The sequence below is a fragment of the Mesoplodon densirostris genome, chromosome 8, assembly GCF_025265405.1.
Source record: "Mesoplodon densirostris isolate mMesDen1 chromosome 8, mMesDen1 primary haplotype, whole genome shotgun sequence".
In the NCBI taxonomy this organism is placed as follows: domain Eukaryota; kingdom Metazoa; phylum Chordata; class Mammalia; order Artiodactyla; family Ziphiidae; genus Mesoplodon; species Mesoplodon densirostris.
This window is the reverse complement of record NC_082668.1, coordinates 81,057,377-81,075,107: the sequence shown is the minus strand read 5'-3', so window position 1 is coordinate 81,075,107 and position 17,731 is coordinate 81,057,377. Positions and strand designations below refer to the sequence as shown.

General features: G+C 32.6%; 1 protein-coding gene across 3 annotated transcripts in view; it reads right to left on the bottom strand.

Moving 5' to 3' along the window:
* Nucleotides 1–17,731, bottom strand: part of SLC4A10 (solute carrier family 4 member 10) — a 222,832-nt gene that overhangs the window by 104,531 nt on the left and 100,570 nt on the right. The window contains exons 6-8 of one of the 3 annotated variants that reach the window (XM_060106607.1): nucleotides 16,016–16,204; nucleotides 5,976–6,067; nucleotides 4,899–4,988 (exon numbers count right to left, since the gene is read on the bottom strand). In XM_060106607.1, coding sequence (XP_059962590.1) covers nucleotides 4,899–4,988; nucleotides 5,976–6,067; nucleotides 16,016–16,204 — 371 coding nt within the window. The remainder of the gene's footprint in view (nucleotides 1–4,898; nucleotides 4,989–5,975; nucleotides 6,068–16,015; nucleotides 16,205–17,731) is intronic. The other 2 variants (XM_060106608.1, XM_060106609.1) reach the window with 2 other exon arrangements.

Genomic DNA, 17,731 nt, shown 5'->3' with positions numbered 1-17,731 from the left:
AATTGGAAAAATTTGTTAAATCATATCCTAGCACAGTATTTCACACATGGTAATCCATCAATAAATATAGTTTAAATAAATATTGCTTATACAAATATAGTTTAAATAAATTTAAAAATAGTTAAACATCTTACTTGCCCTTTAAAAAAAAACTTTTTTCTTTTACCTCGTATTTTTCTAATTTGTCATTAATACGTTGAATACTCTAGTTTCTCTATTCAATATTTTTAAAAGATTCTTTTTCAGCATCAGTAATCTTGAAATTTTCAGGGAGAAAGGAGTATATGTTCAATTAAATGAATATACTTTAATCTTAATTTAACTAGCATTTGTCAATAGATTTAAATATCTGCATAGTACATTATCTTAATTTTGTGCACATTTCAATTAATTGATATTCAAAATATGCCTATTTCAAAAGAAATATAATCATGATTCTCCTTATAGTATAAATTATGACTTTAGTCTTCAACTTTAATTGTTCTATATCCTTCACATTCTGTACTTGGCTTGATCAATCTTCAATTGTAATTTCTCATCAGAGAATTTAGATATGGCAGAGCAAAGGAAACAAGAATAAAAATATTAACATTTGGAGTTGCTGAAGAGCCATTGTTGAATTTCTGATATGAAATGTCTGTGACTGAAATGAATGCACACAAAACAAAAGCATCATTAACAAAAAGAAATGCTTGGAGTAAAGGGTGAAGTCTGAAAATGAATGTAAAATATTCTTAAGCATAAATATCAATTTTCATACAGAGAGCCTCAGTGAAAAGCAAGCAGTGATTTTAAAGTCAATTTTACAAGGGCTATTTCTTATTTCTAATTCATTTGAGTTGCTTTTAATGGAAACCTGTTTGCAGGGAGAATAATAGTTTAACTGCTGTAATAATTGTTTTTATGCTCTCATGTTAATGAAATGGGGACCAAACATCAAAGTGGGAAGAGGAGAGAGAGACAGAGAGAAGGAAAAGAAGGAGAAGGAGAAAGAGGGAGAGAGAGGGGGATGAGGGGATGAGGAGGAAGTGGAGGGGAAGGGAGAGGAAAATTAACAGGAGGAAGAAGAGGAGAGAGGGAGAGAGAGAAGAGCTCTGGCAAATACAATGAGGCCAACAAGACTTTTTTTTCGGTCAGATATTTCTTCTGCAAATTTAATGATTTGAGAATATTTTTCCAAGCAGTTTAAAATGACAGAAAAATTAAAACTTTTAGGAGGAATACCTTAGAATGTCCATAGCCAGACTTTAGAGACTACATTAAATTTGTTGTTTTCTGAAATCAAGACCACAGCACAGATATTTAGAAGGTTTATAACTACTTAATTTTCTGTAAGATAAGGGAGCCACAAAACATGAAACCCATTATATGAAGTATACATTCTACCACAAGGATTAAATATAAAAATAATCCACAGTACTTCACTAAAAATATCAAATAGAAGCAATGTTCTATTTAAAGAAAAAGAAAAATATTATAAGTTCCGAAGTTTTTAACCTAAAACTTTGCTTCCAAATACAAATCTGTAAGCTCGTAATACCTATACACTATTAGCCCTGTGAGAAAAACATAATAAAGACTTATGGAGATAAGTCTCTCAGAGTCTAAAAAAGTAAACTATTTTTTCCTCCCAATAGAAATAACAATTATACAATGTTAATACGCTGGAACAAAATTTAAAATGAGAAAATAGTTTTTTAAGAAAACCTATAATTGATAATCAGTGTGAGTCATATTGGTAACACTTGTCATAACTCTAATGAGAAGTTTAACTTCAACCTGGAAAACTTTCTGTGAATTCATTTATTTCTGACAAATGCCATATTCTGACAAATGCCACAAATGCTTAACTATTAGCGTCTGTACCTCAGGCAGGTGGCAATTGTACACATGACTGCTTTAAGATTCAATTTAATTAAATCAAGGAGTACCAGTATGCTAAAATAGCTTAATTTTATAAAAGAAAATACATGGTCCTTACATATTATTTTTTGCATTATACAATACCTAATATATCATTGATTGATATCTGTTACTGAAAAAATGCTTTAAATATACTGAATTTAATTTCAGGATTAGCAAATTTATCTTGATTTAAAATGTAATAAATTATAGTTAAATAATATATATCTAGAGTAGTCATTATATTATACTCATTACATTATATTATTCTTGGAGTAGTCATATATTTGGGGGTAATAGATTATATAACATATTATCTAATTATATTATTATATTATACAATTATATGTTACATTATTCCTGGGATAGCCTTGTATATTTGTATTTGTGTTAACATACGATTCATAAAGAACCTTATTTGGCAACCTAACTTTTAATATAACAAAAGATCACATTTAAGGACCACAGTTTAACCTTTTATAAAACTACAAGTATCAAAAACAGCTCTGAGGAATTAGGTTGACCTATGGCCTTAAGACAGTCTTCAGGCGGACTCAAATATGGAATAAACATAAGGAAATTTTTCTGGTCCTCTGAACAGAATCTTGAAGAAATCAAGCTATACTCTTATGGATCTGGATGTATACTCATGCTTCTGGGGTCTCCAGACCTTTATGCTAAGGAGGAAAAGATGCTTTATTCTGGTTATTTGATACTTAAGTTGTGGATGAGAAACAATTATATTCTAGGGAACAAGTTTAGACAGAAGATCATGGTGGAACTGGAAGTGTCTGGACAAGCTACACGCTGAGATGTGAAAGAAATACAGATGGGTCTTTAGGCAGAAAGCTTAAGTCTTAAGCTCATTATAGAAAGTACAAGAAAAGTAATAGAAATTCCCTGGGGAGAAATGGTCTTGTGACACTAACCAACCAGTGATCTTGAGCAGCTCTCTTAATCTGGGATTCAGCTTTCTCACTTTCTACACCTTTACTTTATTTATTTATTTATTTATTTTGTGTGTGTGTGTGGTACGCGGGCCTCTCACTGTTGTGGCCTCTCCCGTTGCGGAGCACAGGCTCCAGACGTGCAGGCTCAGCGGCCATGGCTCACGGGCCCAGCCGCTCCGCGGCATGTGGGATCTTCCCGGACCAGGGCACGAACCCGTGTCCCTTGCATCAGCAGGCGGACTCTCAACCACTGCGCCACCAGGGAAGCCCGCTTTCTCACTTTCTAAATGAGATTTCTAAGGTTTCCTACAATTCTAGGATTTAATAATGCAACTCTTCATATTTCACATACTAAAGATTGATGCAGAAGAGAGTTCTTTCTACACAGAAAATAATGTGGAAGTTTCTTTAAGTCATTTGAAATAAAAGAAATCGCCAACTTTTGGGAAATAATAAAATAGCCATCTTCTACCTGTCAGTTTAAAAACATAACACATCTGCTTTTCAAAAGCATTATAGGAATCAAAAAACCTGACAGTTCAGATCATGTTTTCAAACATTCCTTAAACGAATAAGTTTGATGGGCCTAACCACTGGAAGGGTTAAAAATATATAGTTTGAATGTAGACAGAACACAGGATCAAGTCACATGAAATGAAAAAGGACTTTTTTCCCTTAACATCTCAAAATTCTACTGGGGTTTGGAATCTACATATTAAAACTTAAAACATTTAAATAAACAAAGTAATCTGTAGACTAACTGATAGATTCACTTTGATAAATTTACTACCAAACTGAAATCATTAGGCTAAAAACCCTTAACTCATGTACCTGCAAAATCTAGCACTAAAGTTTGTTTCCATAATGATGCATTACATTTGTTCTTTCCAAATCCTACTACTCTGTCCTTCCAGGGTACAAGGTAAGAAGTATTACTTTGTTTTTCAAAAAAAAAACCCAAAAATCCAGAGCTGAAGGCTTAAATTATATTGAACCTCATAGGATTCTTTCAACATGTACATCCCAAACACTGTTCAAGGCACTGGAGAGCCAATGGGGGCCAAAACGTATTAAATCCTGGTCTAGTGTTTACTTCTGACACTGCTGTTCCCACTGATATCAACAACAACAGCAATAATAATAGTAGCCACATTTTATTGAACACCTGCTATAAGCCCAACACTCTGCCAGGCTCTCTCTCTCTATTTTCTCACTTAATCTTCCCCCCAAAATTATAAATAGATATTATTCTGATTTTACAAATGAGAAAGATGAAGTCAGAGAACTCCTCCAAGATTAGATAGCTTACAAATGCTAGAGTTAGGATCCCATGCTCTTTCTCAAAAGCATGTTCTTTCCAACGTGCCATGCTATGGACAGGAGACTAAGAAATATAGATGGTTGGCACTGTGTAGAGGGCTGTAGAAATTTAACTTTCTCATTAAAAACTGGAGCAGTCCAGTGATTTGAAATGCAATAAGAATGAAAAGGATTAAAGAAAAGAAAATCTATTTTTCATTCTTCTATAGTTCAAATTGTTCTAAGGGCCCTGAAAATAAGACTAGTCTCCAATTGGCTATATTCATTTTCTCTCAAATGTATTGAAGTATTTTTGAAGGCTGCAAAACTAGGTCAGACAACTAAAAGCAAAATGATATAGAGATATAAAATTCAGTGTCAAAGGGTTATATCCTTTAAAAAAGGTAAAAGCTAATTATTTGAAAGGATGTGATTTATTATCACTGTTTTTGAGAATGTTCACTGTGCCCTTGTTATACTGTTAATGCCTGCGCAAATAAGTAAGAAACTTATGTCATTGCTTTCAAGATCCTATTTCAAATGAAGAACATCAGAAATTAAATGTATGGCAGTTTGCAACAATTTTATTCCAACTTGCAGATGAATGAAGATGTAATGCTTTAAAAAGATATTTTTTGGAGAGGAAATGGAATACATTTGAACAGGCTTAATATTTGAATCACATGCCTCCATACAGTGAGATGAGCTTTGAACCACTGTAGAAACAGAGCCCGAGTGTGCCCTCACCTCTCTCTCTTGCTGGTGTGGAGGTCCTTTTTCGTGCCTTTGTTTCATCCCACATGGACTAGCATGCCCCTTTTGTTGGCCTCCCAGCCCCTGCACGCATAATTAACAGACTTAAGCTGGTACACCATGCTCCCACAGAGACTCCACCAGGCACCAGAGGGAGAGCATGCACAGGACTGGACCTAGACCATTTTGGCACTGGCAGAGGGATTCTGAAACAGCAGCAAGGAGCTGATCGCTATTAATCTTTTCAGAAGCTTGATGCAGGCAACTTCCTATACACTGCCTCCCATTCCCACCTCCTCCCACTGTTACAATCCTTGGGAGTGCTAAGGACCTTGTGAAAAACCAATTACTCGGAGTGATTACTGTTTCAGCCACTCAGATAAAGAAAGGTGTTGACTCTCTTTATTTTTGGTCAATATTAAAACTCTTCTTTCCTGATCAAGTGTTAGCTTGCCACTGCATGCAATAGCACATATAGGATGTCAGGAATTTGCTGAGAAAAGCACATTATTTTCACATGCATTATTTTCGTAGAATACATTCAAATAAATGATTTCATCTGAATTGTCTCCAATTAGATGGATCCCTCAACAGTCAGTCTTTATTATGTTTTTATTCAAAACTCTGCTCAGTCTTACTATGTTCTAGTGTTTCTTAACACTAATGCTTTTCTCTGAATCACGACAGTGAAGCCTTAAGTTGTGTGATTTGCTTTTCCACAAATAGAGGAAAAATTATTTCGAAAAAAAAAAACCTAGCAAAAATTTTAAACAATAAATTTCTGTTAAATTCTCTGTGAAGTCCAGTTATCCTTTTTACTGGAAGAGATGCATCACACCAAGTGGCTGAAACCTGAAGACTATGCATAAAACTTAAACGTTTGGTTTTGTGAATAGGCAGAACATTACATGTGAACTTAAATGCTAACATTACCTGTAACAATATCAAGCTTTGGATAAGAAACAAAACAAATGTGCATGCAAAAAAAATTGTGTCAACACCTCTTAAAATGGTTGATAATTTCTAGTAATAATTCAGAGGCCTCCTTAAATGAAAGGGAGAAAAGCTTACCTTGCTAAAGTCAACAGTGCTGTTTTCCCTGCTCACATCATTCTTATTCTCAACACAGGCTGGAGCCGACTGAGGAGAAACAACCTGACCTGCTAAAAGAGATTGTTATTACAGAATACAAACAATTACTTACATAATTCTAGACATATTGAGTGAAATATGAATTAAACTAAACCAACACAGGTTTCTTAATGAAGTAAGCATGAAGGGTCAATATAAATAGATATATATAAATACAAATATTCTTATTTATCAGTTACAGATAGAAACGGGAGAATTCAGTCAAGAAAATGTAAACTAATTCTCAGATTAAGACTCTATAACTCAATAGTTATTCTTTATGAAGAAAGAACATCTACAAAAAGATTTTAATCTAATCATGGTTTTGAAACATCAGTGATTTCTAAATTTTATCTAAAACTATTGGGATATATATGTATATGTATATGTATATGCATATGTGTATATATGACAAGATAGACATCTCTTCTGATTTAAGCTCAGACTGGAGAATTTTAAATGTAATGTTGTTTTTTAAAGGCTGAATATTTATGTGAAAAGTACATAGCATATTTATAGCTTCTACTGCATCTGAAAAAACAAACCAAAGAGAAAAAATTCTTTGACAACAACTTTTAGAGATTTCTATATGAGAGGTTCAGTTAGAAATACCTTTACCTCACACACTATGAATACTGTGAATATGATATTATGCTTCTCACTATTCAATTGTGTAAGCATACTGATATTGGTCTGCATGACAAGAGATCAATAAATTTGAATTGTATTTGTTTTCCATTAGCACTAACCAGCAACTTAATTATTTTGTAGTCTTTTCCCCATTATAAGAAAGATTATGATATTAGTTAAGTGGACAGTAGAGCTGAGAATGTGACAACAGCTAACCAAGGGTAATTACATGCCATTATTCACTAAATATGAAACAGTCTTTTCAATCACAACTTATATGAAATCTGTCCATATTTAGCAATTAAATTATAAAAATTAACGATGCTTCCTTAACTTCACATGTATCTCTCTTTTCCCTAACCTCTCTCCAACCTCACTTGTTACTTTTACTGTGATACAAGTAATGACAACCCAGCTTTGAAGCCTTGACCATATTTTATAACCATAACTCAGTGACTCAAAAATACTGCTCTTATTCTCATCTGTCTTAGATGGGAATATTTTCTCTTCTCTCTGCCTAGCTCTTCCCTCTACCTGCCTGAATCCCAACTTTATTCCAAGTTTACCTTTAGTTTCATCTTCTCTAATTACTGAATTTCTCTAAACTGCTAGTGTATATACAAATACCTCTTCTTTAAATTCTTTAAATTCTCTTGAAATCCACTTATTCTTTGTTAACTAGAATTTAAGTGTGACTTAAAACACTGATAATTTACTTTCAAATATTACTATAATTTGGTTTTTTGAACTATTAAGACTCTCAGGCAGGGGTCATTTATTAATAGGTACAATTTTTTATGGTTTAAAATTGTTATATTGCCAGAGAGTAATGGGCTTAAGATTCTTCTAAAATTTAAATATTTCATTGCTTTCACTAAACAAAGTAAAGTAATACATTTGGTGAAGATTTTTCAAATGATTTTAAAAGCAAATTCACCTTAAATCATGTACACAATTTTTTTTTTTTTTTTTTTTTTTTAGGATATTCTGCTCTTTTGTGACCTATAGGGGAGGTGTCTTACCTTAGACTATGAGAGGGAGTTCAGTTCAGTAGAATTAATCATTGACCCTACATTATACAGCACTTCTATAAATGACATAGATTTAGAACATAAACATCTGAGAGTAATACAATCCTAAACAATTTCTAAAGTGACACATCTATCAATATAAAGTATAATTTTATAAGTATATAAAAGTTATAATTTTTTAACATCTTTATTGGAGTATAATTGCAACACAAATTCTGATTACAGCGAATTTCCAAAAAATATATTAACTTTAGAGAAGGGACAGACTTAAGCTGCACCAGTTATTTGCATTCTCCCATTTCTAACTGCAGCGTGCAGCTACGACTGTGAACTGTTCATTAGCAGCCATTTAATTGATCATTCTCAAAATAATAACTGTAGTTTAAAAAAAACCTTTTACATAGTGCATTTGTGCTACTAACAGATGTCTTCAATCACCAGTTTCACATCATTTCTCCATATTTTCATGAGTTAGAACATTAGATATATTTAAACCTAAATTTACTGAATGTTCTGTAAAATTGAACAGTGAAATTCAAGGCATGGTTAAATTAAATAAACATATATCTGCTTTCTTATAATAACTTATTTCAAGTGATATAAAACTACATGGAAGAACAATTATTTAACTCAATCAGCAAACATACAAAAATAGTCAACCCAGTACAAACTCATCAACTTTGAAGAGATTTCATTGGATAGAGAATATGCTGTAACTTAAGATTTGAAGAAATTGGATAGCCTATGTTTTCACATATATACTTTAAAAGCAGAATATTTCATAAATTACCTTCAGCTCATGAAATATGTTTAAAACATTGGCACTTGTATTTCCTCTTGTAAGTATTAATATATTTGAGATTTATTGTTCAATCCTATTCTTGTTCTGAAAATTTTACAAAATATTACCTCATAAAGTTGATAATCAGGAATGGATTTGAAAAATATTTTCTATGACTATTTTAAGTGACATGGATAATGACCTAATGGAGAGTATTTAACTAGCAGGAGATATACGAGATGACAGAAATTTCCTTGCTAGTTCTAGATTCTAGGTATGTGCATAGAATGTATGCTAATGCAGGAAAAAAGCATAAAAACTACCAGCCTATGACATAGGAATATAAACCACAAGTTTGGTATCTCTTATATTTCAGAGATAATAGTTAAATATTAGTAAATATTAGTAGTTAAATACATTTAATCTCATCAAAGTTTAAAAAGTACTCCAAATCTTTTTTTTTTTTTTTTTTTTTTTTTAGCTAATTGGGCCTCTCACTGTTGTGGCCTCTCCCGTTGTGGAGCACAGGCTCCGGGCGCACAGGCTCAGCGGCCATGGCTCACAGGCCCAGCCGCTCTGCGGCATGTGGGATCTTTCCGGACCGGGGCACGAACCCGCGTCCCCCGCATCGGCAGGTGGACTCTCAACCACTGCGCCACCAGGGAAGCCCAGTACTCCAAATCTTATTTCTCAATGCATATGTTAATTTGTTAAAATGAAACAACACATATTAAATGTGTATACTTCCAAGGCAGTAACTGAAAACCTGAAAAATGCATAGGTATTATTATTTAAAAATTAAACTGAGAGGTTCGGTTTGGGTTATTTTGAATAACTTGAAGCCTTTAAACAAAGCTTAAAATTTTATTTGCTCCATCTACCTACCTACCTACCTACCTACCTACCTATCCATCTAAAGCCTGTGCATGAATTATAGTCTAACTATTGGAAATTTCATTAATTAAATAATTTTTATAATTCTGTTATCAACTATAATCTTTTTCTGTCTAAACACTGATTTCTTTAGTTTAGTCCAGTTATCACTGCCTTTCAGAAGAAGGTGACGGGCTTAGATTTCTAAATGACTTACATTAACTCAAATACTATTACATAAGAAGAATCAGTAAATTTAGGTTTTGAAAGGGCATCTCTTATTTTCTCATTGATATCTAAAACAATACTAGTTCATAGAAGACAATTTTCAGGTACAGGACTTTACATTCAGCCAGAAAGTGAATATGTGTCTTAAAAGGATAACAAAGAATTTGCTAGGATTTTCCCCTCTCCAGGACAAAATAGTATAAAGTTAGGATTTAGAATTCCCATATATGTGTGGAAGTTTTATGAATGCTATTTTTTATGATAATTTTTCTAATCAATATGCCACAATGCTTTTGAACATACATATTTTTGCCTATTTCTTTATATTACCTTCACTATGCCCACTCATCACTGTCCATACTAATATATTCTATAAGTAAATGTCATTGCAATTTTTAATCACATCTGTTAATATCTAAATAACTTTGAGACATTAAGATGATTATCCAAAAAGAGACATTTATTAACTTAAAGCTTTATTATATTCAGGGTAAATTATTCAAAAACTAATGAAAATTGGACACTATTATTAATTGAGACATGTTCATGACTATTTGAATGTAAACATTTGAGAAACCTAACATCATCCTTATATATTTACCATATATTTTAATTTTTCCAACCTTTTAAACTCAAAGAGTTTATCATCTTAAATCCAAAATTCCAATATTTGTTATACATCTTATCAATTAAAGTGCATATTATATAGTATTCATATCAGCAACTGCTTGAGTTAATTTTCCTTTGAGTCATGAATTCATTTTTTCCTCTGGACCTCCATGTAGGAATCATATATAAGTTAGATAAAAAGTTATTATAGGCCATGTACTTTTCCAAGGCAAATCATAAAAGATTTGGGCAAGCACAGGAGAAAACTGAGAGTAATTCAAGCAACCTCTAACTAGAAAATGGAAGCTCTGCTTTTCCGCTTGTTACACAAAAAATTTTTCACTGAGTCCACTGCGAAACTGGCAGAGTCATTTCCCTCATCATAAAGTTGTGGGGAGAGCATGAGACTATGTCAGAATTACTGTTTTCTACTTTAAGTAGTGTCAGTATCGTTAAAGCATCTCAGTATTGAAAGACAACCATAAATATGTTCTCAAAAAATGTATTAAAATTACATTAGTTCAAGTCCTTACTTATAGTTTTCTTCCTCTTTAAATAAATTACATATATAAGTATTATAAAACAGCAGCTTTTAAATTTCTATTTAGCCAAATTCAAATCAATAGGAGAATAAGATACCACTGAAGTATATCAGTATTTGCTACTGCTTAATCCACTGAAAATCATGTGTAATAGAAGGAAACTGGGATGAAGACATGGAGCTACATTACTATTAACCTAAAGACCAAGCTGGTTTACACTACCTCAGAAACCTTCAACGCATTTAGAGTACCCAAAGGGTAGGAGATGAGGGAGGTACAGAGATGAGATGAGCCTGTTAGAGACAGACACAAGACAGAGCAAAATAAAGAAATATAAAAATGAATGACAAAGTTACATACATGTGTAACAATACATTTATTCATGGGAATAGAAAACAAGAAGAAAGAAAGGCTAAATATTTAGAAAATGTTGATTAGGTCAGCTATACTTCAAAAACATGAAAGTATGCACACAATTAAAGTTGGAGAAAAACTGGTATGCCTGAAAATAATTAATGTAAGATAAGAAATAACAAATTTAAACACATCATACTAGAAATATTTTTGCTGTTATGACTTAGTCTTGAGATTCCAAAACTCAGTAGCAACAATACAGTCTCTTAACAGACCCACCAGCTGTGTCAACAATGTCATCCTGATTTTTTTTTGGAACAATGGAAAACACCTTTATTATATAATGTTTAATTCTATCATCTACATGTGTTTTAAAATGTTTTCTTTCAAGTAATTCTAAGAATTATTATTTGAACTTTTTTCTTCAAGATAAAACATTATAAGGAATACTTTTTAAACTCTTGATATCTTATTTATGAGACCACAGTATTTAAAAAATAAGACAGGATATAAATATCTAAACACACATAAAACATTGTACATCTGAAAATAAAAATGTACCGCATATGTAAAAAGATGCAATTATTAAGCCATAAAACTGATTTTCAAAAGCCATAAATAAAAATCATTCACAATACAGAAGTGTACATTACTTTAAGGGTTAAAATCTATGCAGGCCTAAAGAGTCAAGTCATCCCATCCTTCCAAATCTAAATGTTCTCCAGTAACCTATAGTTTTGAAAGTAAGTCAGAGACCTGCTCTGTAACTCCTTTGAAGATCCTAAATAAAAGGGACAACTGGAAAGTACTCAGAATAGGTTAGAGAAAAGATATGTGAAGGAAAAGAAATAGAGTTAGAATTATTAGTAAAGGAAACAGTGGAATGAAGACACCCTACACCTAAGGAAACTGAGTCTTAAGTTATTTTTTTTAGTGTAAAGGTTATCAAAAGTATAATAATATTTTAGAGTAGACTTGTAAGCCAAAGTCTCAAATACAATTGAATGTATGACCTAAATGATGAATACAAATACTGGTATATTTTGCTTTCTAGATAATTAAAAACAAAAGTCTTATTTTTATTTTAGAAAGTCCTTCTAGTTTCAAGAAATTATTCAAATATTCTTGATATATTTAAGTAGTTTCCACAACATCCTTTTCAGAGTTCTAATGTTAAAGAAGATATGATTTTTCTATTATTTTTTTCTGTTGCTTTGCCAAATGTAGCTATCACTTTTTATTAAAACATCAGAATCAGACACTTAATTCTCACAGTTTTGATGCTTAATGAAACGTGAAAGTTAAACACAGCATGGTGGCATTAAAAATGCCTGGTGAATCCACAGCACCCGGCATCTTAGCCCTTAAGAGAATGTGCAGTACACCAAGAAAAAAATTATACAAAATAGTTAAGCTAGCGTATTTGGAGGAGTGATTGACAAATTATCACAAATCACTAAAAATGTAATGAACAAAATAGTGCAGATGGAGGAGAGAAGCAAGAAAATCACTATCTTGTAAATCTAATCTATAAAATGGGAAAGAACCCCATTTGGTCTTCAGATTGAAATATCTGAATGTTTAACCCTTGGGACTACTACCAAGGTAGCATGTTCAAGGAACAGGTCAACTAAGGAAGTAGAAACTTTATTCTATATGACTCTTTTAGAGTTCTGTATATAAGCATCAGTTTGCTTTCTGAGGGAATTTCAATCGTTTCATTTCTAAAGTAAAAGGTATATTAAACAAGAGGGGGCTTATTTCCATCCTTATGCTTGGCAAGGAAAATGTTTTCTGTTTTCGAGTCTCTAGAAGATACTCACTCTATTTAATTCCTAGCCTATAATCTTAATTTTAAAAACAGGTCAGTTTTTGCCTGATACACTCTACTGAAGAGTTTTTTTTTAATAATGAGAATATTATTTTTACCATTTTTGATGTATTGAAATTCTTCTGTATCTGTCTGTACTACTGCACAAAAAAATTAAATCTCTACTGCATTTTGAAGCAGAATGTCAAATCTATATTTACAGCTATGAATTTTGATTTGTTTGTTTATCTAGAGTTTATCAGTTGTTAGAGTTCATAAGTAGATTGAGAACCTTAGTAATAAACGTCTTTCACACTTCTTTTCACTTCTGGATAGGAGATTTATTTCTAAATTGGTGAAGTCTATTTACATTTTCAGAATTCTTAACACACATAATTATGCAAACTGTGTGAGGAAGCAAAACAGAGTCACAAGGAGGTGTTATAAGCCTAGGCTTAGGAAACCACTTCTGACAGCATACTGTACAACAATACTTAATTGGATATATGATTCTTATTAGAAATGTTTCCAAGTTTTTATTACCCTAATGTATGCCTCAAAAGGATCTGTATGTGTTCAGATAAAGGCTGATTGTACAGATGGTGACAGAATCACTTCAGAACTACTCATATTCTAGTTTTCAGAAAAACTAAGCAATTGCCTGAATAAGACAAAAAGTAGGCTCTCAGAAAGACTCTGGGGACTTCCCTGGTAGTGCAGTGGTTAAGAATCTGCCTGCCAATGCAGAGTACACGGGTTCAATCCCTGGTCTGGGAAGATCCCACATGCTGTGGAGCAGCTAAGCCCGTGCACCAAAACTACTGAGCCTGTGCTCTAGAGCCCGCAAGCCACAACTACTGAGCCCCATGCCACGACTACTGAGGCCCGCGCGCCTAGAGCCCGTGCTCTGCAACAGGAGAAGCCACCGCAATGAGAAGCACGTGCACCGCAAGGAAGAGTAGCCCCCACTCACCACAACTAGAGAAAGCCCGCGCGCAGCAACGAAGACCCAGTGCAGCCAAAAATAAATTAAATAAATAAATTAAAAAAAAAAAGAAAAACTCTGTATCTATATGTATCTATATGTGGACTTTACGATTTAAAGCTATAATTCTGTCACCTCTTCTTATGTTTAACGAAAGTTTAGAGCTGTAACAAGCAGTGTGTCCAGGTCTATATGACATTACAAAAAATAATTCATCCAGTGAATTCAGTACCCCCTTCCCTCCAAAAACATAATGCAATAAAATCATTTGATAGTAAACGTTATCCCCAGTGAAATTTGAGATATACAGCTAGTTCACAACCGAAAATCCTTGCTTCTTTGAATAAACACATAACATTCTCATAGACATATATCTTATGGTCTGATTTCCAGTAAAGGTAATGAAATAAAGGCAGAAGTTTATTTTTATAAAATGTGCTTGCATTCATAGAGATTTAGTTAATGAGAATATTTTAATAAAGTCTTTAGAATCACATAGACATAAGTCCATAGTAAAAATTAGTAAATATCTTAATCTGTTTTCTTAATATCATCATATCAAATAAATGCTAGTATTGTAAGCATAATAAAAGTACTATATTTATAATAAGTTTCAGAAAATAAAAGCTTCATTTTATCATTTTCATATATAACATATTTTAAAGCAAATTGTGATTTAGAATATGAATATATTTTAAATATATGATGTAATTTAAAGCAAGTTATAAATCCTCAAAATATCTGTGGGATCTACAAATACAAGTTGGTATATACCATAAAGCACTCATAACACTTTTATTGAGCTTAATATATGCACAACTACAGAGTCTTCAATATAACAATGATTTACACATTCAGTCATTGAAGGGTTTTTTAAAAAATCAAATGAGTATTTCAAAAATTATTTTGCCATTTAGAACTAGTTCTATGTTCTGAAACAACAGTACATCTAACCATCTTTATTGATTTATTAAAGTATTTCTTCTACTTGTATATATTTGATTCAGTAGTATGAAAACTGGTAAAAATTCCCATATAAAGCAGAATCTGAAAAAAACCTCATTTTCATGCATTTGTATATAAAGCATCTCTGAAGCTTTTGAAAATAGGACTGAAATTACATAAAGTCCACGCTGTCAATACACATGCTTAGTCTATTTGTGGAAATCGGAGTCTTTCTAGTAAAACATTTGAAATTACTTTTCATTAATTTGTATCTTTTAAAACTGGGAACTTTTATAGCTAGTGGAAGTTTAACCAATTCATATCATCCTCATGATAACTTCATTTTCCTTCACAAGACTGATGGAAAGGATGAATGATAAGAGATTTCTAAGCAACTTCCTTAATGTAAAAGATGAAGGGTCAAATGGATGCAAAGAGAGAACAAAATACAGAAGAAAGGATAAAACAATCAGAAACACTGTTTTTGCTTCATGATTGCCAAGAAGTAAGTCATGAATGACTGCTAGAAAACAATGGTTGTTTTCTGTCAATTCCTATCAATGGTTGTTTACTATCAACCATTATGGCTCATCTATGTTGGTGAGCCAAGATGGTAAGTGTGGTGGCTCCATGGACATTGATGATGTAGTACTGCAAAGAGCAATGAGCCCATGAACTAGAAATCAGGCTTAATATATGTAGAGACACAAGTAATGCACTAGCTGCTCTTTTCAGCTGTAATCTAGAAAGGGATTTGTTGACCATGAGCAACATGAAGCCAATATCTTTTTTTCCACAGTCACTAAATGTTGATCATTATTCATTTTAACTAAAAGACCTTACGTCAAAGCATTGCATTACATTCTCAAGCTATGAGACAAAGACTAGAGCCTTATTTGTGATGCAATTGACACTCAGTTTATGTTTGCTACATTTGAGTGTATAACTTCTTATTAGATAAAATTTCCTTTGCTTTCTTTCATGAGCCTTTCAGGAAACTTTAAATCTTTGTTAATAAAATTTCTACAATTTGATGCCTGATAATAAAACAATACACGAATATGAAAAGAAACAATTCTACCACAGCAATCTGAATTTCAACAGATCATTTTCAAGTAAGATATATTTTAAAGGACTTTGATATTTCAGACAACTATAATAAATGATAAGAGTACCATAAAGAAATATTTACCATTTTTATCCATGGAATTTGGTTCTGATTGTTTCTTGCCAATATCAGCAAAGGAACGAACAATGGGAATCCTATTGGTGAGTTTTTTCTGATTCTGGTGGTGATGCTGTTTCATCAGTGCCTCATGGACCCTGTGGCGTACATCATCATTGAGCTGACCTGAGCTCACTTGTTGATCAAGGACCATATCTGAAGAGTGAAGGCAGAAAGAAAATGAGCACAGCTTTCCTGTAATGTTCCAGTAGTGAACCACTGAGTCCAAATATGCATACCCTAGATAATATTATTCCTCTTAAAATAGGAATGAATTCCTTTAAAAACTCTCTAATTATGGTCTTAGAAACAGAAGTTTGTCTTTCTTTGTAGAAATGCTACACAAGAAAGATTTGGGGAAATAAACCATTCATTTTTAAATATGTAATGATGTTATGGAGTTTTATTTTTCAAACTGGAATAGTTGTATCTAGAACAAAGTGCTTTATGTTCTCCATTATTCACACTGACGAGAGGGAATAGTATCAGGAGTAATATAAATATAATTAGCATGTTTAAAATTAAAAAGTCTCATACATATATTTTAATATGGTTTTCCTCCCTTTTTCTAGTAGAGAATAATTTCCATGTTTCTTCCTTAAGTCCATCGGTTAAAATCTGATGCAAGGTGGCTTAGGCAACTACCTAGCTGGTTGCATTTGGAGAGTAAACAATTCTTTCACATTAATATAAAGTCAGTCCTCTCAAACCTTCCTTGATAATGTGTTTATATTTTAGAAAACCTTCTATACCCATAAAACAAAGAATAAAAGGTGAGATTTCAGAAGGCTATAACTAAGCAGATTGATATTTACCATATGTGTCAGAAATGCATATAAAATGAGTAGGTGAGTTCTTGGTAATACAAAGATCACCTCAATAAACCTCAATGTAATTAATCTGCTTTCATATGATCAAATATTAACTCTATTTTATTTTCTGAGGTGCTAAATCCTTATGTAAAGCAGATTACAATGCATTGCCTCCCGCTGCCCCACTGAGTACACTGAAGATTTGAAAATTAGCAGAATCCTCCTTTCCAAACAATGTTTTCCTTCAGTGTGAAAAGGAAATGACTGAGGAAACAGACTTGGATCACTGTCCCACATTCCAGCTGTGTGGCCTTGTAAAGTTGAATAGTCGCAGTGTCCTTATTTTTAAGACAGAGGTAATAGCTATCTCATAAGAGCATTGTTGCCAGGACATAAGGCACCTAATGCACTGATTGGAATATTGAGGCCCTCAGTAAATATTTCCCAGTACAAGATTTTCTTTCCAATTTCCTTTAAGTAGGTTATGGGTTCATGGTTTAAATTTTTTGCTGGTTTTAAATCATTTATCTGTATTTTATAATAGTATATCAAGCAGAGGCAAAGTTGGATTTATCAATAACAGAAAACCCAAATCAAACTATCTAAAACAATAAATTTCACTGGCTTACATAACAGAAAAATCAAAGTTAGGTTGGATTTAACTCCATTTCTCTGTGATTTTGTCAGCTTCCCCCTCCTCGAGGTGTGAGCTTTAACCTCAGGCTATTTTCCTTATGGTCATAAGGTGGCTGCCAGCAGCAACAAGGAGATACACATCTTGTTCATATCAGAGATTCTTTGCCTTTTTGTGACTTTTTCTTAAAAGAAAAGTCCTTTTCCCCCTACCCAGGAACAATTCTAAGCTCAACTG